A 21,992-nucleotide genomic window follows, 5' to 3' on the forward strand; every position below is an offset into this window, starting at 1 on the left:
CAGTAACGAAGTAAAAGTACAGTTTTTTCACTAAAAATGTACTTGAGTAAGAGTAAAAGTACTCATTTTTAAATATACTCTAAAAGTATTAGTTACCCAAAAAAATTCCTCAAGTAAATGTAACTCGTTACTACCCTCTTCTGAAATATGTTTTTTCTCGTCTCTGGTTGGTAAATCTGAATCTGTACTTCAGTCTAACTGCTAATAACGGCCTTACTGCAGAGGACAAATTAATGAAGATCCATTTAAAATCACTTTAAAATAATAATAATAATAAACGTGCACTCAGTGTGTTTTAATGGTTTGTATTAATTTACCAGAGAACAAGTCAAAAAGAGATTTGATCCGAATGCTGGTGCAAAGAGGATACGAATCCGACCCCATTGCAGCCTGGAACAAAGCCCAGGAGAAGGTATGTGAGGAAACACTGATGGTAGATACAGCTTTGTGTATGTATGCATCTGTTAGAGGTCAGCTCATGGCTTAAGATAAAGTCTATGCATTAGGACCAAACCCACTAAAATAAAAAAATAAAATAATGCACGGCATAGAAAATTATGGTTTACAAAAAAAAACCATATGCTATTTTTTCAGTAAAATTATTAACTGTACTTCATAATGCACTTTCAGAAAATTTAATATCTCTACATAATGTTTAACTTTATTCCTGTTATACTTATTATTTATTCTTATCATTTATTATCTTTATTCATTAATTTCTTTTAAATTTGAAAAGGTTATTAAAAAATGGAACATGGAATACACACTATCTTTAAATCTATCCAAGAAATGTTTGACATTAAAAAAAAAAGGTTGACGATATGATCTGATGTTGTTCTGCCAAACTACTTCTTTTGTTTACTAAATGCCTCTAAATTGTGCATGCAGTCAGTGGACAGTCACGTGCGGGTCTAGGTGAAAGTATAGACAGTGCTTTAGATATGAACAATCCTGAGCCTGACCATTAGTGATGTGATGGCTTTTTTGTCATTTTTTTATATTTACAGTATTATAGTAAGCTGGATGATATAGTTTCTAGTGTCTGTAATGCTTGAACTTTTACTGACTGTTATTATCTTGCTGGTTCTCTCTGTTTGGTCGGATGATGGTGATGTTAGTCTTTGGAGGAAGAGGATGGCGATGGTAACGACAGTGACAGCTCAGTGGACTCTGACTCTTCCTCTGGGCCGAATTTTAACTACATTCTGAACATGCCTCTGTGGTGTCTGACCAAGGAGAAGGTCGAGGAACTCCTCAAGCAGAGAGACCTTAAGGTACTTTTATCTACAGCCATCAGTGTTACATTCAATGTTTCATATCAGCTTTATATTGTAAGGGATAATCCACGGTTTGCTGTGCATTAAACACGATGTGGAGGCAAAGAACCACCCGACACGAAGCGGTTGTGATTTATCACACTTATATTTATATTGTGCCTGTCTGTCGAGCCCACCCCTATTCTATCTATTCTTCTGAAATCATATAATAGCTTTGTGTGAGGAAAAGACCACATTTTAAGTTGTTATTAATTAAACAGGGTTTCCGCGGGGCATTGAAAAGCATAAAACATTATTAAATGGATTTTGTGAAAATTAAGGTCTTAAATAGCATTAAAAGTCATTTTAGATGGTTTTGAAAAAAACTTTTTAATGTTGCGCCTTCATAATTACTAACTTTTTATTTGCTGTCACAAAATGTGTATATGTATGTCATTAAAAAAATTCAAAATGGCATTAAAAAGTATTGTGATAGCAAAATTGTCTTGATATTATCATGGTCACATGACGATATGAAACGATAGGTCTTCCAGGCAAAAAGTGTAGTTTTTAAAATATATTTTGGGCCATTATGCTTTGGCACAATATCTGTCAAACGAACTAAAACTGAAAGCACAATATGGCTTAATCCCTTCATCAAGTCTGTTTTTGCTGTTTTAAAGAGAAGCGCATTGTTCATGCGATCAGCTCGTTCACACTGAATGACTGCAGTGAACTCGTTTATTGCACTTGCTGTGAGTTTAGCGCGTGTTTAGGAACACTACGGCCATCAGTTATGCTTTATTTGCAGGGGGAGATGATTACAGCATTTTACTAGATTTGTAGTGAAATGTGTTTTTTGTTTTTGTAAGCCTGTTTTCACCGAAGCTGGGCTTTTCCGTCAAAATAAAAACTTAAAAGTGCAGTATGAATTGCTGACAGCTAGCGGATAAAATGCAGTCCAAATTCAAAATATCTCTTTGAAGTGTTGAAGTTAGGAAAGAAGTATTGTAATTTCCCTACTGTAGTGTACAGCAAAAAAACAAAAACAACAACTATGAAATATTCGTTTTTATTTATTTTACAGTGCAATTGTTTTACAATATATGGCTACTGCTGTCATTATTATTATTATTATTATTATTATATTCTAATTAGTTTGTCTTCCTAAAACACCAGTGTGAATGTAATTTAGACTGAGACAGTATATCACAAATAAAAAGAGGGTTGAGTCCACTTTTAAGTTCAGGTACAAGTCAATTCACTGACTTTTTTCTGACTTAAGTTTTCTTAGTTAAGAACATGGGTTGAACTCTTAATTTTGAACGCTCAAAGTGCATTAGATAGAATAATTTAACTTTTAAAATGTAAAAAATTTTTTTTTCTTTTATACACAAAATATATAAATACATATCACAATAAATATCGTATCGTGGACTTCATATCGTATTGTGAGATTTTGATATTGTTACATCCCTATTAAAGAGTCATTAAAGCATTAAATTAGATTTGATGATACCGTCACAAACCCTGTTAAAAATCATGTGGTGAGCTATTTGCTTGAACAGCAGCGGGGTAAGAATCTTCAGTCTTAAAGGGCATATTGCAGGTTAGAGACTCCAGTGAGTCAATGTATAGAAAAATACTATAGGAACTAGATTTTCTTTAAAATATACGTTAAAATACGCTATTAAGGCTTCTGGAGTCGTTTTTGTGAGAGAATTTTACTTCCGCATCTGAAACGCGCCAAAACCGGAAGTGACGCATCAAAAGGGAGAGCGGTCCATTTAAACCACAGGAAAACAATGGATCCAATGACAGTTCGGACGCTGAGGAAATTTTAAATGTGTATTTACACTCGTATGACGGACCACAGATAAAATGATGAGCCTGCTGTGCAGCCAAGAGAGCAGGACAGGCCAGGATTAGACAGAACAACGGTCAGAGAAGACAAATTGAGTTGATGTGAGGAGAACAGGGCAGGTGTTTGGTGAGAGATCAGTGTTAGCTTACAGATATACACACTTTAGCTAATGTAATCAGGCAATAGCAATGCTAGTATTGATACTACCAGTAATAGAAACTAATAAGTGTTGATCAGGCGTGTCACACTCGTTAATATCCCACACTAACGTTACGTGATAGTGGTTTCTTATCACCGCAGGAGAGAGAGATAAACACGTTTTTGATTCATAGGTGCTTGTGTGGGAAATACGAGGAAAGCATAGACCTCTCCAGGCCAGCAGACACGTCGTAGGGCAGAAATCATTTATTACTCTAAGATAAATACTTGTATACATGCATAAATACATTGTTAAAGATTTTAATATTAAAACACAATCAATAATGACAGAATACAGACAAGTTGTCCGCTGGGCCTATGGTGCATGTGTTGTGTCAGCCATTAGAAGATAGTTTACAGAGGAAGGAGGACTTTATAAAGGTTTTGAATGGCCCCATTTTGTTGACAATCAATAAAAAATAAATCACAATCAAGCAGATCTGCATTTATGGTTAATTCAATTCAGTTTTATTTATACAGCACTAAATCATAAATATTATTTCATAGCACTGTTAATACCCAACTCAAAACACAACATTTCAACTGTTAATATATATATATATATATATATATATGTAGATGTACCAAACATATACTACCAAAAGAAATACCATCTGACCCGTTTAAAAACATTTAACAATCTTTCAGTCTGGGTATCACACTAATGTGATGTTAAAGTGTGTTAAATGGTGAAGGCTGTGCTAGATATACACCAACAGCCTCATCATGTTGATCCTCTGACTGGAGGGATCTGGAGAGAGGAGCAGGTGTAGTGGACATGACTGGAGGGATCTGGAGAGAGGAGCAGGTGTAGTGGACATGACTGGAGGGATCTGGAGAGAGGAGCAGGTGTAGTGGACATGACTGGAGGGATCTGGAGAGAGGAGCAGGTGTAGTGGACATGACTGGAGAGATCTGGAAAGAGGAGCAGGTGTAGTGGACATGACTGGAGAGATCTGGAGAGAGGAGCAGGTGTAGTGGACATGACTGGAGAGATCTGGAGAGAGGAGCAGGTGTAGTGGACATGACTGTAGGGATCTGGAGAGAGGAGCAGGTGTAGTGGACATGACTGGAGGGATCTGGAGAGAGGAGCAGGTGTAGTGGACATGACTGGAGGGATCTGGAGAGAGGAGCAGGTGTAGTGGACATGACTGGAGAGATCTGGAGAGAGGAGCAGGTGTAGTGGACATGACTGTAGGGATCTGGAGAGAGGAGCAGGTGTAGTGGACATGACTGGAGGGATCTGGAGAGAGGAGCAGGTGTAGTGGACATGACTGGAGGGATCTGGAGAGAGGAGCAGGTGTAGTGGACATGACTGGAGGGATCTGGAGAGAGGAGCAGGTGTAGTGGACATGACTGGAGAGATCTGGAGAGAGGAGCAGGTGTAGTGGACATGACTGTAGGGATCTGGAGAGAGGAGCAGGTGTAGTGGACATGACTGTAGGGATCTGGAGAGAGGAGCAGGTGTAGTGGACATGACTGTAGGGATTTGGAGAGAGGAGCAGGTGTAGTGGACATGACTGTAGGGATCTGGAGAGAGGAGCAGGTGTAGTGGACATGACTGGAGGGATCTGGTGAGAGGAGCAGGTGTAGTGGACATGACTGGAGAGATCTGGAGAGAGGAGCAGGTGTAGTGGACATGACTGTAGGGATCTGGAGAGAGGAGCAGGTGTAGTGGACATGACTGGAGGGATCTGGAGAGAGGAGCAGGTGTAGTGGACATGACTGGAGGGATCTGGGAAGAGGAGCAGGTATAGTGGACATGACTGGAGGGATCTGGAAAGAGGAGCAGGTATAGTGGACATGACTGTAGGGATCTGGAGAGAGGAACAGGTGTAGTGCACATGACAGTGCTGTGTTCTCCTGGAGCCTGTGGTGACCTGCAGTATTCCTCTCTCAGACGGCATATGCTGGGAGAAGCAAACACAATTTAGATCACATTCACTGCTGCCCATGCTTTTCCACTTGGCCTCCATCACATCTGTTAAGTTACACACCACCGCGGTGTTTGAAGCAGATGCATTAGTGAAGTCCAGTCTCTTCAGCTGCACAAACACACTGAGGCCCGGAAGATACCGTCCTATTTCTTGTTAGGAAACCTGTGGACTCGATGTCCTGACAGGCTGGAGTTTGATTGGAGACAATGATAAATTGAAATAAAAATAACTACCGAACTACCGACTCGCGCGCTCAAAGCAGAGTGCGGCACACGACTCCCTTATGTGACGTAATATGACGCGATGTTGAAAAAAATAGGTTTTTGAGAACTGTCAAGGAAAGCCTCACTTTTTTATCTAAATTTGTGCCCTCGCGTCTTGTAAAACATTTAACGGTTCAAAAGGTTATATATTAATTTGAAAAAAAAAATTAACCTGCAATATGCACTTTAACTGTGAGTGTTGCTCTTCAATGTTTTATATAGAAAGCAGAGCTGAATGAACTCCAGAGGAAGAATTCAGAAGGTCTGTGGAGGGAAGATCTGGCCGTCTTCATCGAGGAGCTGGATGTGAGTCTCAGCTTTAGGATCAGGTTGAGTCGAGATGCGTGTGATGAAATGTGTGAGAGTTTTCTCTCTGTCTTTCTTCCAGCGTGTGGAGGAGCTGGAGAAGGAGAGTGTGAACTCTGGGAAGGCCGTGAAGCTGGTGAAAGGGAAGGTGGGCAAACCTAAAGTGAAGAAGATGCATCTGGAGGAAACTCTGCCCTCTCCGTTTGGCCGCAGGATAGAGCCACAGGTCACACTCGCTATGAAAGCCGACGCCTCCAAGAAACTCAGCAAGAAGAAGAAGGTAATGATGAGTAAATCTATATCTGTCAACAAAAAAAATTATGTTATGATTTTACCTGTGGTTATCATGATAATGTTGGTGTAAGCCAACACCATTCACATTGCAGGGGTTACAAACAATATTCCCTCTAAGCTGCGATTGTGCATGGCTGCGCAGAAGAAATAATATACCGCGCACAGGACAAACGTAGTGCAAACCACTATAGAGTTGGTGTTGTTATAGAGTTAGAGCCGGTGAATGCGGTTTACAGGTTTCATAGAAAGAGAATGATGTGCGCCAAAGGTGTCGCTGTAGAAATCAAATGCTTTAATGGTTGCAGACGAAATAGCTCAAGACAAGATCCAGCGCAATCGCAATGATGAAATAAAACATCATGTTTTAAAGAAGAGTGGCTTCAAATAATTGACCTCAAAAAGGGAATTCATGAGCAATATCTGCTTCATTTTTTTATATTATATTATATTATATTATATTATATTATAATGAATTGTTTCGTTCTGCATGATATAAAAAAAGAAAAGAAAAGATGTTTAATATAATGTCTTGGTAGCAGCTCTGCAGTGTTAATTTAATCTTGAGACGAAAATGCTTAATAGTCTTAGTCACATTTTAGTCATTTGAGTCTTTCATAGTTTTAGTCTAGTTTTAATCGACAAAAAGTCATTGCATTTTTGTTAACTTTTAGTCATACTTTTAGTCAAACTGCAGTTACCAACATTTATTTTGGTAGCTATTTTATATGTAGTATTCAAACAAAAATAGTCATCAATACTTCTCTCTTTAGACCAAAACAATTAAGCTTAGTTATGAGAAATTTGAATCAAGGTTTGAATTTGGAAAAACTGGCATTTTTCAGATACAGTAGGTTTACTTAACAAGTATACATTTATTTAACATCTTTTGTTGGTTAACATTTATGACAGATAATTAGGAATGCTGTCGATTTAAGATGGAAGGTATGTATGTAATAGCCTACTGACATACATTCAGTTTTCACCCACCTGTTTAGCTCACTTAAACCATAACGGACTGCATTTCCGTGAGATACTCTACATGAGAGACATGTGGACTGCTGTGTGTGTATTTGAGCGCTGAGAACTGATCGCGCGCTGTATGAGAACTGAAGAAGTGGAGCGTGCGCGAGAGAGAGCACTTCTATCAGCGCGTTTCCACCTATCGCACCTTCACTAACTTTAAGTTAATCGACAATGAATTGTGACTCCCGGGAAAAACGGGACGTCTGGTCACCCACTCCCTAACCCTTCGGGTGCTGAGGCCATTGTTTCAGATCGCTAGTTCGCGTTTTGGTAGCCTATCCGTCCACCGCGGCTGCCATGCAAACGCACCTTATCCAATGACAGAGACGCACATTTTGAAAGACAAGGCAGTTAACTTAGCCTATAGGATGTATTTTGAATGTCCGGTAGTCCTCAAATAACATTTTAGTCCCGTCTCGTCTTGTTAACAAAGACGCGCATAAATTTCGTCATAGTTTTTATCATCAGATATTAGTTTTAGCTCGTCAACGTCTTGTCTTAGTCACAGAAAAAATGTTCGTTGACGAATATTTTTCGTTGTCGTCTTCGTCAACGAAATTAACACTGCAGCACTGTAAAAATGTTTTCTCAGGTAACCTAAAATGTGCATCATTTAGTTACATCAAGGGTCAAATCAAATATAAATAGCTCATTAAAGTTAAAAGTTGCACACTTTTTTGCGCGCGCTGTACAGGTCTGGTATAAAGAATGTTTTTGCTCAGGTGGCCGAAATGTCCGCCCAATAGAGAAAAGTTTTGCTCAGCAAGAAAAAAAAATAGAGGGAACATTGGTTACAAACCTACATTTATTAAGAACTGAATTGCTCCTGACATCATAACAAGTGAATCTGACTTCAGTGAACATTACGAGTCATCTGGAGTCTCTCTGTACATTCAGTGCAAATGAAATGCTTTATTTAAGTCAGGAATTTCCCCAGCTTATTAAAAGTGTGAGCGAGCTACATGTCCTTCAGATGTCAAAGTGCTCATTCTGAAATCTGAATACAGATTTATGTTTTGTCTTTAAGTGGTGTGCATACAACTTAATTCACCTTGTACTGTTATACTCTGTGGTTATGTAATTGCATAATATAGTTTTTATTAGGACAGTAAATTATTTTAAATAATTCAACAGTGGTTTGATTAACAGCATGTATTTCAAAGTTAATGCCATGACTTAAACATTTAATTAAACAACATATATACAAATGACACTTAATTCCTTGGCAAACTGTAATGCAAATAAAAAGCCTACGAATTTGTGCTGTCATGCCTGCAGCCCTTTAATTATTATTTCTCGTATTCTCCAAGAGTCCAAAGAGGATTCGCAATTTAGTCAGAAACATATTGCTGGTTGTAAATGGACTCACTGAAAAAAATGCTTTTCTTAATGTTTTGTCTTGTTTCCAGCCAAAATATAAAACAATTCTTAAATCAAGTAAAAATTATTGTCTTGTTTTCAGAAAAAAACGTCAAAATTAAGCGAGTTTTTGCTTAGAACAAGCAAAATAATCTGCCAATGGGGTAAGCAAAATAATCTTATTTCAAACAGAAAACAAGATTATTTTGCTTGTCTCACTTAATTTTGACTTGTTTTTTCTGAAAACAAGACAATAATTTTTTACTTGTCTAGAAAATCCTTCTTGATTTAAGAATTATTTAGATATTTTGGCTGGAAACAAGACAAAAAGTCTTAGTAAGAAAGGTATTTTTTACAGTGTATCACTTATCCTGTGCAAATTAACAGTAAATATTACAGTTCATTACACTTCACATCTGTTTTACGTAGCACTACATCTATTTGGTGCAACAGGTGCAATTCTATGCAGGACTTAAGGTGCATTTTATATCCAGACCAGTCTTATAACTGGTGTATGTCCAGCTGGTGCAGAACTCTTTTACATTTTTTCTTAATAACTATGAGTTTTTTACATTTACAGACATTGTTATCGTTAATGTAAGTAAAGTTACGTCAGCACCTCAACTCACACTCACTCTGTGCTTTACTGTCAAATAAACTAAAGTGAGACAAATTAGTATTATTAATAATAACTGCACTTATTTGTGAAAAACAATAGTAATATTGCTATTGTTATTAGTTTATTTAATAGTCTGGAGCCCTATATCAATTATACCTTATAGGCTGAAGCACAGCTAATAAATGTCAAGTCTGTGCATGTCTAAAGATGTGTTTGTGTTTGTGTTCCTGTCAGGTTGAGATAGACGCTGCCTTGAAGCTGGAGTTTGATGAGGACAGCGTGCTGGGCTCCAATGAAGGAGAGAATTCCCTCATTTCTCCATCCGGCCTTCCCAATCCAGGAGCCAAACCCAAAGCTCCTCGGGTGAAGAGAGAGAAGAAGGAACCTGGTAACAATAAATACTGGCACTCTATTTAAAGCTGCAGTCCTTAACTTTTTTTGGTTAAAAATGATCCAAAATCAATATTTGAGGAAGTACATAACCAGCCAGTGTTCGAAACTATCGCCTTACTTTAGCCCGATTCACAACGGTTATCTTATAATAATGTTTTCTAATTTGAGTGGTACGGGTAGGTTTTCGTGGGAAATCCGAGCATGGCACTGCATCATTACGTCACGTCTGTAAACATAGAGAAGTTTTCCCGGCTAGTAGGCTATCACATGTGAGGATGCTGCAGGTGACGCTTCGTTTATAGTCTTTTCTCACAGCAGCTGGAATAATTAGATTTATCATTTTGATGGCGGGTTGTAATCCAGAAAGGATCATGTGATCATGAAACACATGTGAATGAAATTATATTCCAGTTTTAAATGTGCTGATTACAGATAACCTGGGATTACACAAGATTTGTATTTTAAAGAAAACCAGTTCAAAGGGAGCATAATTTGCTTTTTGGGTTAAAATAATTTCTTAATATGAAATTCGAATGGAATGACAATTAGAGATTAGACTGTACAGAAATTGAAATCTACATGCTAATACACACTATACTCAGTCACGCAATGCTGATATTGTTAACATTAATAATTTGAGATCAAAGTATAACAATAATAATACTTTGCACGGTTTGGTGTGATATGAGCTAACCGATCTTTAGATTTAATCACTATTGGTAGCACGATTTATGGTAATGCTTTTTCCTCAGTTGGTCGTAACAAATGTGGCAGACTTGTTCAGATGCAATATACAGTGAACATTCTTATTTGGGTCATATATTCCAAGACATAGGCTAGAATCTGTGATTGTGAAGTACAGTGACTATCCACACAGTCCGCAGTGACTGACAGCTACACATTCACCTCAAAACATTAGATTCATCCGCGCTGGAGCCGTGCCGGAGCACATCCCACGCAAACAAGATAATTCCACACACAGCTGCAATTCCAGGTTTTAAAACAGAGATGGCGACAAAGAGGCAAAACTTACAGCAATAACTTCAGTTTATTTTTAAATGTGGCTTTCGTTTTTAATATTTTTGTATTTGTAATATAATCTTTCAGGTGCTCCAAGACAAAGGAAGCCAGCAGCTCCTAAAGGTCCAGCTAAGAAAGTGAAGAAGAGGAATCCATGGTCAGATGATGAAGTTGATGATCAGTCTGACAACGAGCTGGATGAAAGTGAACCTATTATTCCCAGAGACACCTCGTCCAGGAGAGCCTCAGGTGTGTGTGTGCTTCTGTACTGCTAATGTTTTTGTCATTTAAGTCAGGCCTTGGTGATATGACGGTTCATGTCATGTAGGCCTGTACAGAATATGTTTTATTTCAGCGTATATATTTGCATGGCTATCAGTGGGCTGGACTGTTATATACACATGAAGGGTGATTGAAAAAACATTTTGTGTCAACTCAACCAGATACATCTCTAGTTTCAACATTATTTGTTCTTCAGAGCCACATTTGGATGTGTACAATTTAACGAATTACTCCTGGAGCCGTATTGAGATTCCCACATCTCTGGAACTGAACCATAAAGGGCCTTAAAAATTAAGATGCCAAAAGGAAAGTTTGTTAAGAAAGACCCAATATCTAAAAGGGCATTAAGATATCTTTAAAGGGTAACTAAACCCCTGTTCAGAGCCTAACTCCACCCACTGGCAATATTTGAAAAATGCTAGAAAAGTGGGCAGAGCCCAGCAGAGACAGAGGGGACGTGGTGAGCTCGCGCAGGGGCGTGGTTAGTAAGTGCCATCATACATCACAGGGGTATGCAACGTCCAATAGGAAAATTCAACTGCAGTAGCCACCGTTCAACCTGAAGAGGCCAGCACTCAAACGTTTTTACACCATATATTGTAGAATTAAAAAACATTATAACCAAATGTCAAAACATTTACTCGAATCAATGCACAGCACTAATAAAGACACAGTCTTACAGATCATTAACTCAAAAAAGTTGTTTTAGGGTTTAGTTACCCTTTAATACTTCTTGAGTTATGGGCATGCAACTTTGGAAAAACAAAAACTTGAAAAGTGCTGTTTCCCAATTTTTGAATAGCCACTAATGGCACATAATGCAACAAAGACAGCTAAAGTCAAAAGATTTTACTACCAATCTCTGTGTGAAAGTAACATTAATGATGCTGCAATCTTTCTGAAGTCATTTTTAGACCCCTGTAATTTGACTCTTAATCTCAGGTGAAAATGGCTTTTTTGACCCCCCTCTACAAAATAGTGGATTACTCAGTAAATATTCATCCACGACATTTAATATTTTGGCTTTCATCACTATACATGTTTATCTTTCTTCAGAACAAATATTAGCAAAATCAAAAATTTGAGTGGAATGACCCATTCAACATCTATGGAAGAAGTAATTGACCAGCTCCTGAAATATTATATTGAATTTTTGAAAATAGTGCAGAGGTGGTAGTGTATATGTGAACACATTAACTTACTCGTGTCGTGTTAAAATGGCGCTCCACAAATGTATAGCCTGAAATGTGTTGTGTTGTTTCACAGCTGTGAAGGCCAAGTACACCTTTGACTTCTCTGAGGAGGAAGAGGAAGAGGAGGATGGTGATGAAGAACAGGAGAATGATGCTCCAGCATCACCAGTTCGCTCCAGTAAAGACACAGAGCAACACAACGACGATGAAGATGATGATGACGAGGACGTCATTTTCCCGCCAAAAACTACATTTACTAATTTGTACGTTGTGTCTATATATTCACTTTTGGGTGAATCTCAAAAAAAAGCCTGTCACAAACATTTTTTTCAAAGAAAATTGCTTTTTTTTGTGTGTAAACAAAATAGGACCATTACGAGCTTTGCATTGTGACATTATTTTCATGACAAGTAAACACATTTCTTTTTACTGTAATGCAAAAAAAAACCTTCATAATCAAATCTGTACTGTAAAAATTCAACTCATTGTCAAATTTCTATAGTGCTTCATACAATACAGATTGTTTACTTTTACAATTTAAATTTGACTATATTTTAAGGTGTCCTTGTTACAGTGTAATTATACATTTAAGTACTGAGTAATATTAATTAACTACATGCACTTACTATATGGTTAGGGTTAGGATTAGGGTTTGGCTCAGAGTTACTTGCATGTAATTATGCATCATTTATTGTTATTACATAGATGGAACGTGTTACAAGGACACCTTAAAATAAAGTTTTACCCATTTATATATTAGTTGAACTACCTTTATGCTGATTTAAATATAAATGTAATTGTATTGAACAAATGTAGTTTTACAATAACGATAGGCTAACAGGAATTTGAGAATAATGACAATGGTATGTTTTTGATAGGTTTTGGGAGATCCACCCATTTAGTGAAACTATGCATTTACTCTTATGCTGAAGGTGACAATCAAATATGAATGCAGCTCATTTCAGTTTTAATGAATTCATTTTCAGGTCCACTTCACCAGCGAAGAAAAGGGATCCAGAGACGGTGTTGTCGTCTAAAGCTGTCTTTGCTGACAAGAGCAGTGATGACGGTATGTGTCCGGTGGAGGTTTATCGTGTCTCTACCAACAATGAACTAAACTAAACATGTGTTAATAATGTGTGTTTGTTCATCAGATGTGAAGTCAGACAGCGATGACGACAGGGGTCCAGTGTTCTCATCATACTCCAGCGGTTCTGCTTTTGACAAACCTCCAGCTAAAAAAGGTACTGTTGTAGTAATGCTGAAAAGTCAACATGAACTCCAAATTGAACTTTTTACTTCATTTATGTGTGTTTTAAACAACTCATCAGTGCCAAAGAAAAATGTTACAAGTACTCACTATTGCAATAACAATGAATTATGCATAATTACATGCATGTCCAAAATACATGCAAAGCCAAACCCGGTAACACTTTATTTTAAGTTGTCCATAATACAGAGTAATTACCTAGTTACGTACTTAGTAGTAGTCATTGTACTTACATGAAACAAAATGTACTTACCATGTAACTAAGTTATGGAACAGCCTGTACTTACAGTTTGTAATTATGTAGACCTGTAATAAGCAGCAACTGTTACACATACTGTATATAACAGACCGAGTCTGTTACACAGCTACTTATGTCACCAAAATATTGTTAAATATGTGTTGCAGACTTTATACAACGTAATTATAAATGTAAGTACACATACATAAGCTACTTAAAATAAAGTGTATCAAGATAGTACTTAAGTGTACTTCATGTGTATCTATACTGTACACCTTATCCAGCTGCACCTTAGTTTGATTTAACCCACACAGCTAAACTACATGTAATACGTTTCTAATTACATTATAATTACATAATATTACACAGGCATAAGCTACTTAAAATAAAGTGTATCAAGATTGTACTTAAGTGTACAAGTAGCTGTGTAACAGACTAGGCCTATTATATATGTGTAACAGTTGCTGCTTATTACAGGTCTACATAATTACAAACTGTAAGTACAGGCTGTTCCATAACTTAGTTACATAAGTACATGTTGTTTAATGTAAGTACAACTGCTACTACTAAGCACTTAACTAGGTAATTACTCTTTATTTTAAGGTGTCCATAATACAGTGTTACCCCAAACCCTAATCCTAAATCTAACCATAGAGTAAGTACATGTAGTTAATTAATATTACTCAGTATGTAAATGTATAATTACACTGTAAAAGTTCGTCCTATCAGTATCTCATCAAAATGTAATAACTTATGGAATGATTGCATTTTCTGAAATGAAGTCTTGTCTTCTAAAATAATTTCACAATCCACAGAATCACAGTAACAGCACAAGCACTATGTACAAGCCAGTCGATTCCTGATGGAGAAAATCTGTGGCCGGTTGCATAAACTGCTTAGACTCGTCTTAAAATGTAGACACCTCATTTTTATTTTTAAAGACTGGTCATAACTTTTAAAGTCAGTTACATAAAAATGTAGATTGATCTAATTTGCATCTGAGAAGTAAGACTGATAACCACTTGGTTAACTGCCAGTTAGTTAAACTAGTCCTTAAGGCACAGTCTTAACATGGCGACTATGTTTATGCAACTGGCCCCTGGTCTCACCCAACATTTTTTTTTTATTCAACATACTTTACTAGCATGTTTGTACAGTGGCCATGTAGCTCACTAGCTCAGATCTTAACGAGTACATGTGAATAGCTCATTTCCAGTCTGTTGAAATCATGTTGTTGTGTTGCTCCAGCTAAGAAACCTGCAGACACAGCACCTAAACAGAGGAAAGCTCCAGCAAAAGCCAAGAAGCCTGAAACCGCTCGCTGGGACTCGGACTCAGACACAGGCACTAAAAAAGCACCAGCAGCACCGAAAGGGGGCGGCAAAGGCCGAGGCAGGAAGAGGAAGCAGTCGAGCTCAGAGGAGGATGAGTATAGTCCTGTGAAGAAGCCTGGAAAGACTGCCACTAGCAGGGTGAGTGATTTATGCTCTACTGAAAACACTAGAAGCTACGTCTGTGTAACTCGGATAATATAATCCATTTCAAATCATTTGTTTGAATATGTTTATTATAAAGAAATTAAGGGTGGGAAAAAATATTATTAAATTAATATTTGCCATTTAATTTTTTTTAACATTTTGATTTAAAAAATGTAATTTTCCTGAAGTTACAGTATAGAATCATATATGACCCTGGACCACAAAACAAGTCATAAGGGTCCATTTGTTTTAAATTGAAATTTGTACATTATCTGAAAGCTGAATAAATAATAGTTTCATTAATGTATGGTTTGTTATGAGAACAATATTTGGCCGAGATACAACTATTTGAAAATCAGGAATCTGAGGGTGCAAAAAAGAAAATTAAATATTGAGAAAATCACCTTTAAAGTTGTCCAAATGAGCAATGCAGATTATTAAGCAAAAATTATGTTTTGATATATTTACGGTAGGAAATTTACTAAATATCTTCATGGAACATGATCTAATATCCTAATGATTTTGTGCCATAAAAATAGTTTTTTATAATTTTGTCCCATACAATGTATTGTTGTCTATTGCTACAAATATACCTGTGCTACTGATGACTGCTTTTGTGCTGCAGGGTCACAGATAATCTGTACAATTGCTCATAGTTGTTTCCACATTAATTTGGAAAGTAAATTTATGGTTACAACTTTTAATGTTAAGTGTGCTTATTCACGATAAATTACAGAAATTTGTATGATTATTTGTTTAATCAGTTGACAGCCCTGAAAATAATAATGCAAAACCCTTTGACCCATTATTGAAACGAATGGAATAGGAAATATGGTTTTATTACATCCATTAAAACACAGCACAAATGTTTGGATTTGGTAACATGCTTAGTATTAGTTACAATGGCTTTTCATGTGAATAAACTCTTATAGTTCACATGGATCTACTTTAAATACTTTGCATGATTAGTTTTTTATTAAAGCATTTAGAGTCAAAAAGTCAGATTTTTAATTGATCTTCACTTGTAATGAGAACTATGCTAATAAAAGGCAGATGAACTTTTGTCCTGCAGAGAGCGCCAGCGGTCAGGCGATTGTTATACTTTACAGCACAATATTAAAATTAAATCCAGGCTTGTGCTCAAACCAGTAGCAGGTAAAGCCTCAAAATAACAGCAATACCGCAATATTTTCGAAACTATAGGACTGTGATGCACATTGGTTTTTGCACACTGTTACTCCAGTAAGAACTGTGTTTGTGACTAAATGTCTAAATATATCAATTCTAGAGCTTGCAGTTAGCCATGAGGAGAAGTGCAGTGTCTTACAATGTTGTGTGTGTGTGTGTGTGTGTGTGTTGACATGTAGAAACCAAAGAAGGCAGCGTCTGACGATGAAGATGATGACGATGCAGGCATGAACAGCTTCAGCCGTCTGGACTCGGGCAGAGATCGGTCCGGTCGAGCCAAGAAGGAAGTCAAATACTTTGTAGAATCTGATAACGACGATGATGACGATATGTTTGACTAGAAAACACACACAAACACACACACTCTCTCTCAGTCCAGAAGAATGCTTGTTGAAGAACAGGTTCACTGTCCTCTGCCCAGCAGAATTTTGTACATTTTACCCTCCGTTTTATTTTTTCTTCACTTGTGATGTTGAATTCTTTCTACTGTGTAGCTGTTTTACTCTTTTTATTATTGTTATTGCTATATAATTATTATTATTGGTATTATTGTTATGATGCATTGACAATGTTGTTTTTTATCATTAAATTGTATTTGTCCTGAGCAGCTTTTAGAAGTTTAGACTGCTGTGCTTTAGCACATTTTAATGGTTCAGAGTTAGAGACGACTTACCTTTTTGAGACGACTTGGAAATAAACATGAAATGTAAATTATTTGTTGGTCTTCAAAACTTTTTTCAGCATTTCAGTGGTGTTGGTTTCAAGACAAGTTTAGCTTTGTGACATGCTGTTTATTTCCACGTCAGCTGTTGACGGTTAAATGGTGTTTTCAATAACAAACTTACACGATTAAATATGAATTGTGTACAGTTAGATCCAATTGATCAACTCCTAACAGGAAAGTGTAAGCCAAGGACATAAGGGCATTTTATATGGATAATACTCTAGTGACGCATAACCAGAAATCTGCATAGGAAAGTTCTCCAAAGACACAAAAACATTGCTTTAGACATCTTCAACCTTCTGTTTTTTTGTTTTTTTTTCTGAAGAGAAGAATTGAACAAAAACAGCATATAAATTTGTAATGTGTGAAATGACTAAACCCAGTATATACAGTATATATATATACACACACACACACACACACACACACACACACACATACATAAAAGAAATGCAGAGTATGGAAAACTAATTGTATTTCCAGATTTTTTACAGTAGAAAATTAAGAATCTAATGAAAATAAATGTATCATACAGCTCTTGTGATTCTTTAGTGATTGTTAAACACGACTGAATGACTTCAAGGTGCACTTTTTAATCATGCAAAATGCAGGTTATAAGCATTTTGAGTTTCTTCTCATGATATTCGTATTACATAGCCTCAAAGACATTTGCAAAAATATAAAATGTACAAACTTTTGTGTGTGTTAAATTGAAACCATTCAATTTAGAATATAGGACAGTGCACACTGAGCCATCGTGTGGTTCCTTGGCCGCCACAGAGTATGCATTAAAGAAACCCAACGCTTTGAAATATGACATACTGCCCTGACGAAAGCCAAGTTTTGAACACTTGAACTTTGTTTATTATTAGATCCTCGATTCATTTTTGGCAAATAGGACACTGCACACAGCCGTATTATGACATCAGCCCATTTCATGTCATGGTTTCTGTGCCGCCACAGAGGATGTGTTAAATTGTACATTAAGCCTTGACATTAGAGGTACTACCCTTAAGAATCTTAATTCTCTATTACAGTTTTTTACGATTGCTTACACAATAAAATGAAAAATAACACACAGTTAGTGAAACCTTACACTCAAGGAACACCTCAGCCCAAATATGCACAACAATAAGCACATTCTCAGCCTCACACTTTTTGCAAAACATTACACATTGTATTGCAAAACACTAAACACACTTCTCTACATTAGACACAGAAATCAAACATAATGTCACTTCTTTGCCATTTCAAGGCACTGCTTTCCAAAATACTCCACATATGAACCGATTGATCAAACGCGGCCGTCAGGTGTGCAGACACTTAGGTGCTTAACTGTAAACCCAACAATCAGGTGTAAGCACTAGGAAAAGGCAACAGGTGAATTTGTGTATTCAACATAAATGAAAGGCAGTGTTGCAGTAAGAGGAAGAGGAATACTGGAAGAAGAAATATCTTTGGCCACAGAGCTGTTTTGAATGTCCCGGGTCAACATGGTGGTAACATCACTTTATGTGCTGCGATCACGCAGAATGGGGTCCTCATGACAAAATAGCTCCTTACAACACCGACCACATCACGTTTTTAGACAGACTACAGTAGGTATCTGTTTCCATTATTCCAGTACCTCCAACGACACTCACCCTTCCTTTCCTTTTCCACCTTCTGCATGGCAGTGGAAGGTTTATGACCTCTGACCCTATTGAAGCTATGGAGGAGGCCTGTGACCTAATATAACAGATGCAGGGTCTGTGTAAGTCACCATTCAAGAAGATTCTTTGCCTGGACATTGCCTGTAATGTGGATGAAGTGGCCATATCCAGCTATACGAAGAGATGATGAGAAGGTGTTTTTGTCTCGACAAATGTTTATGTGCTATATTGTAATTAGAATATGTTCTGATTTTCAGCCTAATTGCAATGATGTACTGAAGGATTTTACAATGCGGTGAGAAATAAATACTTTCATCAGTGTGCAACACTGGTCTCGTGTATTGTTTGGTCAATTCATGTTCTTTAACAGTATCTAAAAAAAAAAAAAAAATTCAAACCCAGACTGTATCATTAGAAAGGTAGAAATGTTACAAGTGTTTAATATTGAGCACAGCAGTGTGTAAGTGGTTCAAACAGAATCCGACTGTATGAACCATGTGTGTATCATACGGTACTGAAACTGGGTTTTGTTAAATTATTGTAAAGTTTTGAAAGAAGTGTTTAATTTTGCAAAAGATCTGAGATGGTGTGCTACTTGTGTGTGTAGATGTGTGAACTGTGTGTAGTGTTTTGACAAAATGAGCCTTGTTTTGAAAATCGTGCCTAAGCAATCGTACAAAACTGTAATTCATGTGCATCCACGCGCTTGTTTTATTCATAGTAAGATGGCAAATAGGTTATTTTTAAGCATGCAAAAAAATCAATGAAAAAAATCCTAAGAAAATAAAATATTTACAGCTGACTGAACTATATACCAAATATAAAGCTGAAAATAATGCTATATGAACCATTATGTTAAAATGGTCTGAAAATCTACTGAGAGGTTTGGAAATTTTGAATGGAAAATGTGTAGGAACCCCATATGCTTGCATCCTCGCCGTGGGCCATTTATATACTAGTGACCATCCAAATACCTCCCCAAAACATTTTAAAATAAATACATTTTTATTGTTTTGCCAGAAGGGTTCATGTAAAGGCAATGGTAAACATGAACAAAAGCATCGTTAATGTCCAAACAAGACAGAAGCAAAACAGAGGAATTTACAAATGGTTACAAACACTTGTGGTTCTGAGAAATACATTGTTCTTGAATTGTCATTATCCAAACTCCTCGAGTCCACAGGTTTTAAAAACAAGCAGATGATTTCATGCTTCAAGATGATTCCAAGAGCTGCTTCTTTTATTTATTTACTCGAATTGTTGAAGGATTGTTCCATCAGAGGATAAATTAGGCCTTGGAGTCAAGAGTGTTTGACTGCCAGTTGACTGGGCTTCAATGAAAGTCTTGATGATTTGAACATTTCCCATCTGAAATGTGTAGTGTATGTTGGTTTTGATATTTCTGCTCTTTCACTGGGTTCAGAGCTCATGTCAGCTCATAAAGAGATCTAAAATCATTCAAACTGGATGATAATTGACTGCTATAATTGCATCGCTTGTTTCTCTGTACAAAGGCCAGCAAAACAAATGCGGTAAAAACTGTATCGCATACAGTATGAACGATGTTTCCTGTTATTAAAGGATAGAAAATAACACATAAGCACACTGGTGCATGTCTGCCATGACACATGACAAGCTTAGAACAAGATCACATTCAGCTTAAAGCATTATTGAACAATCCAGATGAGATGGCCGGACCCTCTGCGATCGAGCCGGTCCATGCGAGGTAATTTTAACAAAGAAAAACAAGACACATTTGATAACCCTTGTTTCCGAATGAGATTTTTAAAAGCAAGTTTTAAACTTGGATTCTGAAAATCTCTCGTGACAGTTATGCTAGATATATTCTAACTCAATCAAACACAATGTTAACTAGTTTTGCAAAAATCGGTTGTCTGTTGCATTTTTTTCTGTGTAGCAAAGCATAATGTTTACATAATTGAAAGGATACAGCTTCCATAGAGTTCAATGAGTGCAGATTGTAGACGTGAGAGGGAATCGTGGGTGGCGTGGGTTTTAATAAAGACATTCATGAGCTGTTTCATTTGTTAACTTCAAAGACACATGCTGCTCCAACAAAAACAAAGCACTTTCCCTCAATTTCTTTTTAAGACACGAGACATAGCACAACATTCGTGCTTTCTAATCTACATGTAGTGAAAATGAAAGAAAAAGAAAAAAAAAGATAAATACTGCATATCATCTAGAGGTTTGTCATTCTGATATGTTTTCAGAGCAGATGCGTAGTGAGACAGTATGAGGAGGTGAATGTGTTCACATAAAACGGTCAGTTCACCCACAAATGAAAATTCTGTCATCATTTACCTTTTGAGACTTACGTAATATACAAATCTCACGTCAATCCAAAACCGTTTGATGTATTTCCCTCCATGGAACGCAAACGGAATGTTCATGCTGAAAATTCTATGTCCTTGAAATGACATGAGGACGAGTAAATAGCAGATTTTTCATTTTTGGTGAACTGTCCCTTTAAGAACAAAAGTAAACAAAGACGTATCTGACCCTACGGGAATAAATGATTAGATACATGATTACAGTTTAGTTCCAAGTTAGAATTTACAAAATTACACACAATTACCCACCCATACAAGGAACATAAATGGATAGCAATTCATGAAAAATAATATGACAGTAACATCTGTCTCCTGTACTCTCAGGAGGGCAGTTTATAAGTGCAATGAGAGTTTAAAAACTAAAACGTCTTTATGCAGACAAGCTGCTTTACAAGCAGACAAACAGCCGGCACTTGAAGCCTTTATATTTCACTCTAGCATTGGATTTGATCAGTAATCAGCCAAAGACAGTGTCCCGTCGTGAAGACGGTAATCCAGTAAGAGGTATTTTACTCAGGATCAGTTTAAATGAAGCTCTTCAGAGCTACAGCTTACTGATCAGAGCTGAAGGCCATCATATCACCCTGTCAAAGAAAAAAACTTGTTTTAGTTGAAAAAATAATAATATCTGTACACAAAAACAAAGTTCCCTAATGAGTGCACGCAGAGATGAATGTCCAATGTGCTCGCTGCAGAGCAACTGGCTTGTCAGTCGCTCTGTACAAAATTGCAAAGTCCCGTTGAGTTACTGCAAAAAAAGATGCAATATGTAAAAGAGTTTGATAATTCTGGTCACTTGGTCCTGAATCAGTGTACGTTTGAGAGAACCATTCTCACTGATATCAAAAAATCACTCTCATATCAGCATATGATTATCAATTTGACCCAGACGGGACAGATAGTTTTACTGCTTTAAATTCTCTTCAAATGAAAGGTTTGTCATTTTTACTCTTCCTCATGTCATTTAACCCTGTGTGACTCTGAAGAAAGTACTTGTTGCTCTGTTCTACACAGTGAACAGGGACTGAGGCTGCAGAAGATCACCATAAATGTAGCACAGAAGTAGTTCTTGCTATTTTCC

General features: G+C 36.9%; 1 protein-coding gene across 2 annotated transcripts in view; it reads left to right on the plus strand.

Moving 5' to 3' along the window:
- The window catches only part of LOC306847262 (DNA topoisomerase 2-beta-like), a 54,961-nt gene extending 37,519 nt beyond the window's left edge, over window positions 1-17,442 (plus strand). For both annotated transcript variants that reach the window (XM_079381109.1, XM_079381110.1), the window contains exons 25-35: window positions 321-412; window positions 1,119-1,274; window positions 5,741-5,824; window positions 5,907-6,104; window positions 9,354-9,507; window positions 10,620-10,781; window positions 12,081-12,270; window positions 12,994-13,076; window positions 13,162-13,251; window positions 14,764-14,987; window positions 16,361-17,442. In XM_079381109.1, the coding sequence (XP_079237235.1) occupies window positions 321-412; window positions 1,119-1,274; window positions 5,741-5,824; window positions 5,907-6,104; window positions 9,354-9,507; window positions 10,620-10,781; window positions 12,081-12,270; window positions 12,994-13,076; window positions 13,162-13,251; window positions 14,764-14,987; window positions 16,361-16,522 (1,595 nt within the window). In that variant the 3' untranslated portion in view covers window positions 16,523-17,442. The remainder of the gene's footprint in view (window positions 1-320; window positions 413-1,118; window positions 1,275-5,740; window positions 5,825-5,906; window positions 6,105-9,353; window positions 9,508-10,619; window positions 10,782-12,080; window positions 12,271-12,993; window positions 13,077-13,161; window positions 13,252-14,763; window positions 14,988-16,360) is intronic.
- Window positions 17,443-21,992: the final 4,550 nt, after the last annotated feature.

The sequence above is a fragment of the Barbus barbus genome (genome assembly GCF_936440315.1).
Source record: "Barbus barbus genome assembly, chromosome: 27".
NCBI lineage: Eukaryota > Metazoa > Chordata > Actinopteri > Cypriniformes > Cyprinidae > Barbus > Barbus barbus.